Below are 15,561 nucleotides of genomic sequence, written 5' to 3'. Positions count from 1 at the left end.
CGGGCAGCTGTTAGCAAATCCCACCCCTCCTGGCTGAGCCTTTGCTCGCCCACCTGTCCTGGTGAAACTGGAAAGGCCTCCGGGCCAACAGTAATCCTTCAATCATAAAAAAAAAAAAAAAAAAAATGATGAAACATTTCATCAATATGTCAAGAACTATTCAAAACTATTTAGAAAAGTTTGTTTAGCGGCAAAATCTTTACACTTAAGTGATTTAATAAAAAATGCCCCTGACAAGATAAAGATGACTTGGAACATCATAGGTAGAGAAAGTGGAAAAGTCAGAAATAGCCACCATGAATTCTCATTAAAGGTAGATGATAAATTGGTAACTAGTCATAAAGATGTGGCTAATGCGTTTGAAAAGTTTTTCTCTGACATTCCAGTTTCAACTACTACTTCTCAAAATTCATCCCCCATTGCAGCTAAAATATTATTGCATAACAATGTTAACAAATGTAATGAAATTTTTAAATTTAAGAAAATTAATTCAAGCAATATTATAAAAAGTTTTAATAGCCTTAATGTAAAAAATACAGCTGACTTGTGGGGAATATCAGTAAAGGTATTGAAGTCTGTAATAGACATTATTGCTCCTCATCTTGTTAGTATTTTTAATGACTGTATTAGGTGTGGTGTATTTTTTGACTTAATGAAATATAGTAAAGTGATTTCTCTTTTTAAATCTGGTAGTACTGATGACCCCTCTAACTATAGACCTATTTCAGTACTCCCTACGTTGAGTAAAATATTTAAAAAAATTATTTTGACACAACTTTTAGAACATTTTAATTCAAATAACCTGCTTCATAATAAACAATTCGGGTTTACCAGGGGTCGCTCTACAACTGATGCAGGTGCTTATCTAATCAAAAATATCTTTCAAGCTTGGGAGGAATCACATGATTGTCTTGGAATTTTCTGTGACTTATCCAAAGCATTTGACTGTGTTGAACATGAAACATTGGTGAGAAAACTACATCACTATGGTATGAGGATGGTGCATTGGAACTTATTACTTCCTATTTATCTGGAAGGATACAAACAGTAGATGTGAAAGGTAATAGATCTTCAGGCACCCTGTTGAAAATGGGTGTAGGTACCTCAGGGTTCCATTTTGGGTCCTTTTTTATTTCTAATATATATAAACGATTTGCCTAGTTTTATTGAGTCCCGACACGAGGTCGTATTATTCGCAGATGATACATCTTTATTATTTAAAATTAAACGACAATTACAAGTCTATGACGAAGTGAATGATGCGATTTCGTGTGTGGTTCATTGGTTCCGTATCAATAACCTATTATTGAATAGTAAGAAAACTAAATGTATTAAATTTACTTTAAAATGTATTAAATCATCTTTAAATGTGAGACAAGTAGATAGTAATGTAATTGTTTCTGAGGAATCATTAGAGCTTGTTCAGTCACCCGTATTTCTTGGTATAACAGTGGACTCCAAACTGCAGTGGGGACCTCATATTCATAAATTGGCGGGTAAGCTCAGCTCTGCAGCATACGCAGTAAAAAAAATTAGAATGTTAACAAATGCGGACACGGCTCGTTTAGTTTACTTTAGTTACTTCCACAGTGTCATGTCCTATGGCAATTTGCTATGGGGCAATGCGGCCGATATAGAAATGATATTTATTCTGCAGAAAAGAGCTATACAGCTCTTAGCAGAGTGCTATTTATAATATGCACTCAAGGGAATCCTTGAGGGAAAAATTTAATGAAATTAAAGTTCCCACTATGCCATCCCAGTACATCTTTGAAAATTTGATGTATGTTCGTAAACATATTGAGGAGTTTCTTAAAATGTCGGACATACATAATAGAAATACTAGAAACAAACACAAGCTTGTTGTGCCGAGGAGTAGGTTACATAAGATACGAAATTCATTCGGGTGTTTGTCTGTGCGCCTGTACAACAAAATCCCACAAGATGTTCAGAACCTACATATACATAGGTTTAAGAAAACTATTAAAGAACATCTGTGCAATAAAGCTTACTATAAAGTCAATGATTATCTAGAAGATTGCACAAAGTGGGAATGAGCTGCTCGCTCCGGGCATTTCAATATTGTAATCATTATTATGTTATTATACTCATGTAAAAATGAATATTTAAAAAAAAATCTAATATTTAAAAATAATCTAATATTAAAAAAAAAAAAAAAACATGCCCGCTGAGCTTCTTGACAATTCTTCTCAGGACGGAGGCTAGTTCTTGTGAATTGGCGGTAGTTCTTTTGACGTTCAACAAGTATGTACTTTCATTTATGTTGAATAAAAATTTTTTGATTTGATTTGATTTTGATATACATTATATTCAGTTCACATATACCTAACTTTTTGGCAAATGTGGACATTTACGGTAAAAGTGTACATTTCTCAAGAGTGTACATACATTTACCGTAACATATGTATTATCGCTTGTGTTATCGAGCGGGTCAATTAACTACTTACAATCAGAAGTTGCGACGACGCATTAAATAGAAAATCAAACGTGCTTTAAAAGTTTATTATTTATTTTATTTTATTTTTTTATTGCTTTTATAGGTGGACGAGCTCACAGCCCACTTGATGTTAAGTGGTTACTGGAGCCCATAGACATCTACAACGTAAATGCGCTATCCACCTTGAGATATAAGTTCTAAGGTTTCAGTATAGTTACAACGGCTGCCCCACCCTTCAATCCGAAACGCTGCTTGCTGCTCACTGCTTCACGGCAGAAATTCACATTATTCACAATATAGCATTAATAATTTTTTAAGTTAATCATAGGGTATTTTAGCTGGCAGACATGTTTTATGCATTTTTTTTCTCTCCTTTAGATTGAAACTTTATTCATAGTAAATTTATATTATGAGAAAATTTCATGTCATTGACAAAGTATGAATATATACTTATATACATAGAGTATTATCTTGATTATTTAAATTGATTAATTAAATTTAAAAATAACGAAATATTCCCCAGAAAAATCTTAATCTCCGACTTCCTCCTTTTTTATTTATTTAAAGCCGATAATAATATACAATTTTAACAAAAACGAAAACCAGCTTAAAACAAAGAAATTAAGAATATCATCAATGTAGTTTAAATCAGTTAAATATGGATTGTTAAGAATTACTTGGGAAGTACTAGTCAGATTTTGATAAAATTTAAATGGGACCACATAAAAACTCCGAATTGACCAACCGAAACGAATTCAAATTCAAATTCAAAATCATTTATTTCAACTTGGATGTCATCAAAAACACACTTGTTGAATGTCAAAATGTAAAAGAAAATGTTAACTCTACCACCGCGGCACCGGTTCCAAAAAAAGCCACAGTCCTGAGAAGAACCGGCGAAACAAACTCAGCGGGCTTTTTTTTTTTTGTATTTTCTCAACTATTTTCTTTTTTTTTTAAACAAGAAAACATATTTACAGTATACAAAAAAACAAGTCAAAAAAATACAATTCAAATAAATAATAATAATAATGAAAAATGAAAAGGCCAGGAGCGAACGCCTCATTCCCACGTAGTGCCATCTAGTAAAAAATCCTTAACTTTATAATATGCCTTGTTGCACAAACGTTCCTTGACAGTTTTCTTAAATCTATGAACAGGTAGTAGTTGAACGTTTTGTGGGATCTTGTTGAAAAGCTGTACACCCAGCCCCCTGAAAGAGTTGCTTATTTTCTTAATTCGAGCCGCCGGCAACGCAAGCCTATGTTTGTTCCTAGTGTTCACATTATGCAAATCGCAGACTCTGGGGAATTCTACAATGTTTTTACGCACGTACAATAAATTTTCAAAAATGTATTTTGAATTGACCAACCGAAACGACTTCTGCACTGAAGTCGTCGTGGCTAAAGGATAAGACGTCCGGTGCATTCGTATCTAGCGATACAGCGGTGTTCGAATCCCGCAGGCTGGTACCAATTTTTCACTGTGAAGGAATAAAATTGTGTAATAAAAATCAAAGCCGCAAAATTATAATTTGCGTAATTACTGGTGGTAGGACCTCTTGTGAGTCCGCACGGGTAGGTACGACCGCCCTGCCTATTTCTGCCGTGAAGCAGTAATGCGTTTGAACTTATATCTCAAGGTGGGTGGCGCATTTACGTTGTAGATGTCTAAGGGCTCCAGTAACCACTTAACACCAGGTGGGCTGTGAGCTCGTCTACCTATATAAGCAATTAAAAGTGGTGTTCTCAATCCGACTGTTTTGAATGTGTATTTAATATTCATCATGATTAATACACATGCCATATATTTTTTGGATATTTTTTTTTCCCATTTGAAATTCTGATCGGTACATAGTCTTTGAGTTATCCTTATTACTGCATATTTAATAGTCTTCGATTACATTGATTAATGACATCGATTACATGTCTTTTTTTTTAATATTTTTAATATTATTTAATTCTGTTAAGTCTCTAATTCCTGTAGTACAGGGAATCCTAGTTTGGAACCAGATGAACATGTGTGATTTGTCCTCGGTTATTTTTCAATTTTTTATTAAATCTAACTTTTCCCTGAAGTCACCCGTCTGTTTATTTCACTTTAATTCTATGGGAATTATATTTCTTTGTATGTTTGTCTTGTATACGTTTTATATACGTTTAAAATATTCATCTGGATGTGATGAAACTCAGTACTCTTGTTGTTGGCACTCCAGGGTACTTTTGTGTCATAATATCACACGTATGATAAGTGGCGCGTAAGTACTGGCAAGAAATGATTGTTTTTCACACAATTAGCGATAGTCGAAGAGCGAAGCAATACCGTGTTCCACTGGTCGTAATTATAGCACGCCATTTCGGATCGTTCCAACCCACTATTGGTGCTTTTAGGTACCACAAGCACCGGTCATCGTTTTCGTCGAACCCGTCGCTTGTGATGAAGGGCTCGGCGAGTAAATTTACCCACAGACACAGCCCACTGAGTTTCTCGCCGGATCTTCTCAGTGGGTTTCGTCTCCGCTCAGGTGGTAGATTCTGCGAGGCACTGCTCTTGCTAGGGCTAGTGTTAGTAACGTGCCCAGGGTAGAGCCCCGTGAGCTCACCTACTCGTCCGGTTACGCTGGCATAACCCGCTAAGGATACCGGCTTAGATAGGAAAAAAAATAATTATAAAAAAGCTGTATATGTTTGCGTGTATGTAGAATAATTAATTTAATTTTGTGTGATGTTATCGTCATTTATTCATTTTAATACACATTTATGTTTACCAGTAAGCTGCAAACAGCGATCCAGAGAAGACGCCTATAAATAACAAAATGTTCGTTTACTTGATATTTATCGCTTCGTTTTTCTTATTAATTCATTTAGCTTTCAATTATAATTCGAAAGCCGTGATGATGAATAAAGTTCCTGGTCCAAAGTTGTCGTTCATTCTCGGGAATGCACCAGAGATAATGATATCCTCACCAGGTAAATTATTTTCAATTTTATTAACTGTGAAGAGATAACGATTTAAAACTTAAAATACAAAATGCATCTATATTTAAACAGAGAGTAGTGAACCTTCATTTTCATCAGTAGCAGACCTTGAAATAATAATATTAATAGTAATGGTACATATGGTGGTTAATGGTACAAAAGTGTTAAGAAAAATAAGCGACAGTATACTTATGCTCCTTCTGTGTTTCGGTTCGTACTGGGGTACTGTACTGGGGTTATCACTGGGCACTCCGAAGTGATGATCCTTTGACCGACATGTGAACCGTTGCGGCGGTTCGCCCGGTCCTCGGTGACTGGATGATTCGCGACAGCGGATGTCTCATCTTCCGGCTGGCGTAGGTGCTTTTTTTTTATTGCTTAGATGGATGGACGAGCTCACAGCCCACCTGATGTTAAGTGGTTACTGGAGCCCATAGACATCTACAACGTAAACGCGCCACTCACCTTGAGATATAAGTTCTGAGGTCTCAGTATAGTTACAACGGCTACCCCACCCTTCGAACCGAAACGCATTACTGCTTCACGGCGGAAATAGGCGGAGTGGTGGTACCTACCCGTGCGGACTCCCAAGAGGTCCTACCACCAGTGAATGCTGACCGAGTACGGTTGTTTCGGGAAGTACTTCCACCTGATCGGAGCTGAGTCGACGGCAGAGTGCCATCACTGTGAATGTAACTTGGACACGGCGAAGCCTACGCTCGCAGATTAAACCACACGAGATGCTCCTATTCTGCGAATGCAATATCCTGCAAAGCAGTCGGCGCGGCGCGAGAGAGAGCATTCTTTTTTCTTCGCACTAAATCCATAGCCACCGAGCAAGGGGTCAGGATAACGACCTGGCCTGAATTCTGGACTCCTAAGCGTTTCTGTTCTAGCGGGGTATCCCGGGTGTATGAGTTAGTTGAGCCGTCTTGACGGTCTTCGGATAGCCCATCGAGCGACAGGCCCAGCGGTCGTGGCGCCGACGACCACGGGTTCAACGTCCAGTAGGAGCTAGATGACGGGGAGATATTCGCTTCCCGCGGAATCCATTCCTTTATCCCTAGCATGCCTATTCTCATCTTCGAAGCGGATGGTTGAGTAATAGGGAGTTTTAGTCGGTTCAACTGCGACAAAACCCACCTACCACTTCCAATGTGTTGGCGGTAGAGCGCTGACTTTTTCCCAACTTAAAAAAAACTTGTTTCACTTAATATAATATCACAGAGTAGCATTAGGTAATTGCATAAAATGTTATGGTGCATCAGAATTATACTATCTAGTGAAGAAAATTCTCATTCTCAGCATAATTAAATTTTTCGAACCATTCAAATTTTTCAGTAGATTTCCATTATTCATGGGTAGTTTCTTAGTTTTGCCGTAAATATTTAAACAAAGAAATCATCATTATTTGTTATTATCGCAGTACGCTAGTTCACACATTAATATAATTAATTATCCTCTTTTTTATAATATCAAGTTCACTCAAATTATTTCTTGTTTTGAATACAATCATTTAGGCGCTGTGCCTAGTTTTCGACTTGATCAAACGTTTAATCGATATTTCACAAATCTAGTGATTGGATTATTGTTTTAATTTAATTATAACTAATTCTTAAATTCTTTTGCTAGTGCACTTTATGTTTTCCGAACAGCTGATTATTGCTTTTCTGGCCAAAACTCAGCAGAACACACTATGAAATTTAAGGGTGACACTATGCGTGCTTACAATTCTAGTACTTAGAAGTCTTAGAATTCGAACTCAATTTGAGCAGTAATACAAAAAATGTTGATAGCAGCAATACTAAATAAAGCTGTAATTGTATTTTTTTTATTATGTGGATTTTTCAAATTAAACCAAGGCCGTAACATTCCAACTTGTTTCTCTTTGCAGGAGGCCTAAATCAAGTCTGGGAAAAATTATAAATTTATCAGTAATTGTGTAAATTTTGCATATTTTTTGTGTTATTTTTAATGAATAATGCTGTTTCATCGTCAATTTAAAAGAAACAATTTGTACCTGCGAGTGGGATTTGAACTTAGGCATAGTTGCATCATTTCATACGAGTTCACAGAACGAATGACGGAATCTTGTAACGAACAGCCGCCGTTGCCCTAGACATGCTAGTTCAGATAGTAGTGCTACGTCGGAACTTTTCAGTGGATGGCAACTGCGAATTCGACTGTAAATTCAGCGAAGCACTGCTCTTGCTAGGACAGATGTTCGCAAAACCTCTCAGGCTGGGCTCTCGTGATATCTCCTACCAACCAAGAGGCTACTATTCATGCCATTGATCATACTACTCATGCCATGCCATAGGTAGTACTTGAATCTATATCTATCTTCTTCTTCTATCTATATATATAATAATGAATTGCTGTTCGTTAGTCTCGCTAAAACTCGAGAACGGCTGGACCGATTTGGCTAATTTTGGTCTTGAATTATTTGTGTAAGCCCAGAGAAGGTTTAAAAGGTTAGATAAATATGAAAATGCTCGGAATTAAATAAAAATAACAATTTTATTTTTCCTTTGATATGTCCCCCGTCGGACGCATTCCTATTGTTTATTTTATACAAAAGTTTAGGTCTTTTATTTATCGATTGAGGCACTACGAAGTCTGCCGGGTCAGCTAGTAATAAATAAATACACTTAAATTTTTACGACTCGCGTTATCAAATTGCACCAATTTTTGTAGTCATGTCAATGTCCGATTGTTGTTCCATAAATCGTGAAGAATAGATAAAAACGACGGTAGATATTGTGTACATTCATTTTCGATCATTTCGAAAACTTTTTATGAACTCAACATAATAATTGTGTTGATAGTGTATTTTGGAATAATTTATCGAAGACCGTGATCTTGATGCCCTCAAAGACGCTTCCGCAGATTTATTTAGTTTTAGTGAAGTAAAGCATATTGACGGCGCGCGGTTTACGAATAAGTCTGTTTTAAATTATTGAAGCTGCGAAGTCTTTCGTGTTCATCTTAAGCGTAGAACCTCATGTATCGGGAAGGTCAGATGCACTTGATGGGTGAAAAAAAATGAGACATGAAGTCAAACTCTTTAATTTATTGTATACAAATATTCAAAGCCAAAAGTATGACTACTTTGTGGTTACAATAAACAAAAAGAAGGTATATATCCGTACGGAATCACATTAAGCCACATAAATATTATCTAATTCTACAAAAAAAACTGTGCTTGCAAATTGAAGCACGTAAAAGAAGTGAAACTTCTTGTGCGGTGTGTAGTAATTTGATTTTCGTGATGAACGTGAACGTATCACCATAGTAAATAAAATAAAAAAGACAGACGTCTTAACTTTCATATGCCATTCATATGAACTTCAATTCATAATTACTTATTTATTTATTAGGTTGTATTTAATAGAAAAACTAACTTATGAATTAATTACCAACCTTCGAATAGTCTACAGACTGCAAAAGCTTGTATATATATTTATATTGTACTAGCTGTACCCGTCAGCTTCGCTGGGCATTTAAAATTAACATTATTATTTATTGTCATTATTATTAGGGAGTCCAAAACTCATATATAAATTTTAGCCTATCCATTAAGTACATGTATTTTCTACGTGGATACCAAGTTTCATGTCAATCGGATGCATGGTTCAGTAGTTATAATGGAACATCCGTAAAAACCACTGCAGATTTATATATTAGTATAGATTATATTTTTTTATATTGAAGGTACATTTTATCTGCTGGTACGCAGAGAAATTGTAATAAGTAGTTTTAATTCTGAATTAATTTACGTTCTTTTTCAAAATGAGATAGGCATGCAAGAAGCAAGCACTCAGTTGGATACTTTAATATATTTTTTTCCATATTTAACTCTTTACAACACAAGCATATAGTATATAATTAATTTGTAATATATCTTTACATTTTATTCGCAGTTGAGTTAATGAAACTGGGCAGGAAATTCGCAAGTCGCTGGGATGGAATATATAGGATTTGGGCGTTTCCTTTGTCCGTTATAAATATATTCAATCCGGATGACGTAGAGGTAGGTATACACAATCAGTTGTTATGTTTAAGAATTTATTTTTAAAACGTATAAGACATATCTATCGCAAAATGTGAGACGTGACAAGGTTACTTTAAAAGTTCAGTGTTAACTTTGTTTGTTCTAAATGGGTAGATGTGCTATTTGTTGGCTCACGGAGTCTTCGTTTTTTTTTCTTACCTTTTTTTTTATTGTTTAGATGGATGGACGAGCTCACAGAGCACCTGGTGTTAAGTGGTTACTGGAGCCCATAGACATCTACAACGTAAATGCGCCACCCACCTTGAGATATAAGTTCTAAGATCACAGTATAGTTACAACAATCTACTATATAGTTACAACAATCTACTAGTAACCTCAAGGGGTTATACTAGATTCGCAGAACGAGTAGGTAAGTTCACGGGGCTCTTAACTGATGTTGCTAACGCTAGCCCTAGCTAGGGCAGTGCTTCGCAGAATTTGCCACCGACTCGGATAGGCGACCCACTGAGAAGATCCGGCGAGAAAGTCAGTGGGCAAATTTGTGATAAATTGCCGTGTATCGCGTCACGTCGCGTGGCTTCATGTCGCTTGTTACGAGTTTTCACCACCATGTAAGGTTGATCCACCATTTAAGGCGGAGCCAATGGCCGTATTGTACATCCCACTAGTTATTTCCCAACGATACAACGATAGTTACAACTATTGCAGGTTTGATGTTTTTGACACGATGTTATTCTTTAATCGTGAAAGTAATTCGTGTAAATGTTATCAGTGTTTCGCGCCAGGCGCTTAGTTTTTTAGTCTATGAATTATTTAGAGTGAACCAACGCACGTGTCAATTTGAATGTTTCTCGGTTTCTTTTTTATAGGTGATAGTTTCGACCACAAAACACAACGAAAAGAGTTCTGTATATAAATTTTTGAAGCCGTGGCTTGGGGATGGATTGCTAATAAGTAAAGGTAAATTGTTACATACATACATTGTTAACTCATTCGTCTGATTAAGACAACGATTGGTGAGTATCGAATACATAAAGAATATATATAATTCGGTTACTGGTTTCCAATTAGAGGTGACGTAATCGACGATCTTATATTAAATTTTTTTTTTAATAACATACCCTAATGTTCATAGTGCTTATCGAAACACTGTTATCAACTATGATTAAAAAAAAAAATGTCTCAATTTCCAGGAGAAAAATGGCAGCAAAGAAGAAAAATCCTTACGCCCGCTTTCCACTTCAATATCTTGCGACAGTTCAGTGTCATAATTGAAGAAAACTCTCAACGTTTGGTGGAATCATTGGAGAAATGCATCGGAAAACCTATAGACATAGTACCTGTAGTATCAGAGTATACACTGAATTCCATTTGTGGTTAGTTTATTATTGATCGCATTCAAAAAAATTTACTCGTCAATATAAAATTAGGCATTTTAATAATGCTTCATTAGGTATCGTTTATCGAAAATGTACTCATCGTTCAGTACAATCAGTATTAGTTATTATGACCCAAGGCCGTCCATAATCGTTACGCAATTGCTATTTTAGAGAAATAACGACCTGGGAGCGTGTATTTTAGTTCGTATAAAAACAGTTTGTCTATTGCATAACATTCCCTATTTTACGTATTAGGAATAAATGATTTCAGCAAGTCAATCTATCCAGTAGTAGTTGTTTTCTGTTGATTCACATATTATTTTCGATGGCATTTATTCAACTCAAAGACATTTATTGAAGTTGTACATTGAAGCATGTACAATATGTGCTTAGGGACAATAACTGCTGCACCACGGAGACCAAGTTAGAATTCCGGTTGGTATTTTTGTTAAGGAAATTAGGTATTCGAGGTTTGGGTGTACAGGTTTTTCTGCCCGCTGAGTTTGTTTCGCCGGTTCTTATCAGGACTGTGGCCTTTTTTGGAACCGGTGGTAGACTTAACATTGTTATTTATATTTTGACATTCAACAAGTGTGTTATGCTGACATCTAAGTTGAAATAAATTATTTTGGATTTGAATTTGAATTCTCAATTATATGTTTCCGGCATACATAAAATGAGAAAACTGTAGCTTCTAGTCGCTAAATGTGAAACACATAATATGTATTTGTTTGTTTTTAACTGGAATGCTTTACTCATTGACATGCTCTTGAAATGCAGTCTACGCAGTGACCGTATATTTTGTACATTCAGTTCTCTTCTAACGCTTGCAATAGAAACAAATAAACAAAATAAACCTGTAAAATTTATGGGTTATCATGAAAATCAATGGAACCTATCTTGTCTATGAGTGTCAGATGGAAACGTAAATATAAAATGTTATGTATTTTCTATTACATTCTTTTCCCAGAGACCTCAATGGGCACTCAACTAAGCGACAAAACAGAAGATGCGTGGAAGGCATACAAGGACGCCATATATGAGCTCGGACCGTACTTCTTTCAAAGATTTACTAGGGTTTATTTATATTTTGACATTATCTTCTATTTAACATCTTTATGGAGAAAAATGAAAAAACCTTTAAAGTCACTCCACGGATTTACTTCTACCGTTATAAAAGAAAGGAAAATTTACGTTGAACAAAATGGTGTTAAATTCGGCGAGGACGTCAACGATGATGACCTTTACATATACAAAAAGAGGAGAAAAACTGCCATGCTGGATTTACTGATAGCTGCGCAAAAAGACGGAGAGATCGACGATCACGGAATACAGGAAGAAGTGGACACTTTTATGTTCGAAGTTAGAATCGTTATGTCATTACGCAAATATTCGCATAAATATTTTCATTTATTGGCCTAATTGCAACCATCTGGTGCAAAGCAATTACCAGAGATCATAGGTACAATCGTTGCAAAGCTTTTAAATCGGAAGCCGTGATAGCTTCGCAATTGTAATAGAAATTTATAGTTACTCCTTACGAGACTGTAAACATGCCAATCACCTTGTTTTTATCGGGTTTAATTCTTATTACAAGATGTTGTTGATGCATCGAGGAATTCATTCGTAAACACATGATTACATGACTAAGAATACATCGAATAATCTGAACTAGTGGTCACTTGGTAGTCGAAATTCGACTATAATTAATTGGAATTATAAGTTTGTACATTATTATGATTCTATTGTCAAATACTATTATACTTCGAGATTTCACCAAGACTACACTTTAGACAAATATCAATAAAGACAAACAATATTAATCTATTGTCAATTTGACCACAGACTTTAAGGAATAACGAAAGTTTGACAATAAACAAATATTAAGCATGCGTGTGTGTCTGTGTCAAATACATGGTAGTGTGTGTAACGTTTTTTTTAAATTGATTTAATGTATTTTTTATGCATAATTTAAGAAAATATTAAAATTCTGCACTCATCCTGTATATTCTCTATAAGTGTGGGAAATTTCATACTCCTCCGTCCCCGCAATTTTCGTAAAAAGGGATACAAAGTTTTTGCTTCACGTATTAATATATAGATGACAACAGAGAACAAACTTCAAAGGACATTACAAAAAATTATAATTACTTTGATTATTTCAGGGCCACGATACCACTGCGTCTGGATTGACATTTTGTTTTATGCTACTCGCCAATCACAGAGCAGTTCAGGTACGTATTTTGTAACATTTCTAATTTTAATAATAAGATTATAGTGTTTTAATCTGCAAGTTATTTATTCGATGTTTTAGTTATTATGAAATTGATACTAAATTTGATATAGCGAAAAACAGTTCTGTATGCTGTGATCTAAACATCAGATGCAACTCGACAAAAAAAAGTTAAGTTTGGAACTATAAACAAATAATTTCCTATATTTTTTTGACTGAATGTAATTAATAATTTTAGTATTATTATTACAATAATTAATAATTCATAACCGTTGTAAGTGAGTAGTAATGTTTTTATTTTTTATTGCTTAGATGGGTGGACGAGCTCACAGCCCACCTGGTTAAGTGGTTACTAGAGCCCATAGAAATCTACGATGTAAATGCGCCACCCACCTTGAGATATAAGTTCTAAGGTCTCAGTATAGTTACAACGGCTGCCCCACCCTTCAAACCGAAACGCATTACTGCTTCACTGCAGAAATAGGCAGGGCGGTGGTACCTACCTGCGCGGACTCATAAGAGGTCCTACGACCAGTAAGTAAATCTTATAAGTAAATTATATAATAATTATGTAAGTAAATTATATAATAATTATGTCAGACATATCAAAGTAATCTAAATCACTACATTTGTGATTACACTTCACCGTTTCTAATTAAAGACTCGATGTCAATTAATCATTAAATTTATTATTGTAAATTCGCATTTCTGTGAATATAAATAAAATCAAATTACCTACTATTGACAAATTTTATTATTACAGGATAAGATTGTGGAAGAAATAAATGATATTATGGGAGATTCAACTCGACGCGCGAACTTGGAGGACTTGTCCAAGATGAAGTACTTAGAATGTTGCATTAAGGAGTCTTTAAGACTATATCCACCTGTACATTTTATTAGCCGTAGCTTAAACGAGCCTGTTGTTTTAAGTATGTATACATGTTAATAAATATTCATAAACACGATCCACTAACGGTGCTTTTAGGTACCTCAAGCACCGGTCACCGTTCTCGTCGAACCCGTCGCTTGCGACGAAGGGCTCGACGAGTAAATTAACTCTCAGACACAGCCCACTGAGTTTCTCGTCGGATCTTCTCAGTGGGTCGCGTTTCCGATCCGGTGGTAGATTCTGCGAAGCACGGCTCTTGCTAGGGTTCGTGTTGGCAACGTCGTCAGGTTTGAGCCCCGTGAGCTCACCTACTAGTTAAGGTTCCGCTGATATAGCCTCTCAATGCTATCAGCTTAGGTAGGAAAAAAAATCATAAACATATTAATAAAGTCGCCGTGGTCTAAGGAATAAGACGCTCAATGTAATCGTATCCAGATTTTATAACGGGGTTCGAATCGCGACGGCAGTTTTTTTTTTTTTCAAATTCGTACTTACCGAAGAGGTTTTCACGGTCGATTACCAGAATGAAATAATACAAAGCAATAAAAATCAAACTTGAAAATTAGTTTTGCGTATGTACGTGCCTGTCTTCTTGTTTGTGCTTACAGTCACCTTTTCCCTCGAAACAGTGATGCATTCTGGTTCGAAGGGTAAGGATAGCTGTTCAATTCAAATGAAAATTCAAACTCATGTCTAAAAGGTACCTACATTTATATAATTGGCGGCATTCTCTTTGTGATGTTATTGGAGTTCGAGAACCATTCAACTCCAGACAGCACGTGGGCTCTTTAATTACCAATACAAAAAAAAAAACTTGTTATTTTATAATAATAATAAAACATAATGCAGGTAACTATGAAATACCCGCCGGTTCGTTCTGCCACATTCACATCTTCGACCTGCATCGACGCGCCGACATATACGAAGATCCACTAGTCTACGATCCAGATCGGTTCTCTCAAGAAAACAGCAAAGGACGACATCCGTACGCATACATACCATTCAGTGCTGGACCGAGAAATTGCATTGGTAATATGTAATAACCATTGTATTTAATGTTTTTGGCTTTCAAAATAAGCCTATTTTTTTTTTATAGCCGTTCCCACGCCACTTGTCTGTGTTTTCCTTGTTAATGCTATATTTAGGTTGGAAGATACAAAACAATACGTATAATAATAATGATAAAATGTTTATTTTGTAATACCTAATACGCATTGAATTGATACTTTTTAATATACCGTACGAGTATCTATTCGTTCAAAACGAGCTGGATTTGAAAATTTCTAAATTTGAAAACGGTTTGTTTTGTAATATTGAAGAATTACCTGAGTGCATAGTAATTTTGCGGTAGGCGGCAGTTTGGTTCTGTCATTTGCTGTGCCGATATCCGCAAACGGTACGAGGGCGACACTGAAAATTTCGGGAATTAACGAAGTGACACAACATTACTATTTAAAAATGTATTTATTGCTTTTCGAAGTATTCTCCGCGAAATTTTACACATTTTTCCATACGATGAAACCAATCATTGAAGCAACCATTCCATTCGGAAGTTGGGGTCTCCAAAATGGCCGTTTTGTAGGCGTCCACAGCTTCTTCAGGTGAT

The 15,561-nt window shown here is 35.7% G+C and overlaps 1 protein-coding gene across 2 annotated transcripts in view; it reads left to right on the top strand.

Annotated features, from left to right (window-relative positions):
* The window catches only part of Cyp4m5 (cytochrome P450 monooxygenase Cyp4M5), a 32,723-nt gene that overhangs the window by 14,537 nt on the left and 2,625 nt on the right, over positions 1–15,561 (top strand). The window contains 8 exon segments of one of the 2 annotated variants that reach the window (NM_001437153.1): positions 5,274–5,427; positions 9,360–9,469; positions 10,321–10,411; positions 10,645–10,827; positions 11,801–12,192; positions 12,996–13,064; positions 13,827–13,995; positions 14,805–14,984. In NM_001437153.1, the coding sequence (NP_001424082.1) occupies positions 5,274–5,427; positions 9,360–9,469; positions 10,321–10,411; positions 10,645–10,827; positions 11,801–12,192; positions 12,996–13,064; positions 13,827–13,995; positions 14,805–14,984 (1,348 nt within the window). 2 annotated transcript variants of the gene reach the window in all.

Source organism: Bombyx mandarina, chromosome 05 (genome assembly GCF_030267445.1).
Source record: "Bombyx mandarina strain Sakado chromosome 05, ASM3026744v2".
Classification (NCBI taxonomy): Eukaryota; Metazoa; Arthropoda; class Insecta; order Lepidoptera; family Bombycidae; genus Bombyx; species Bombyx mandarina.
This window is presented reverse-complemented; position numbering and strand designations above follow the sequence as displayed.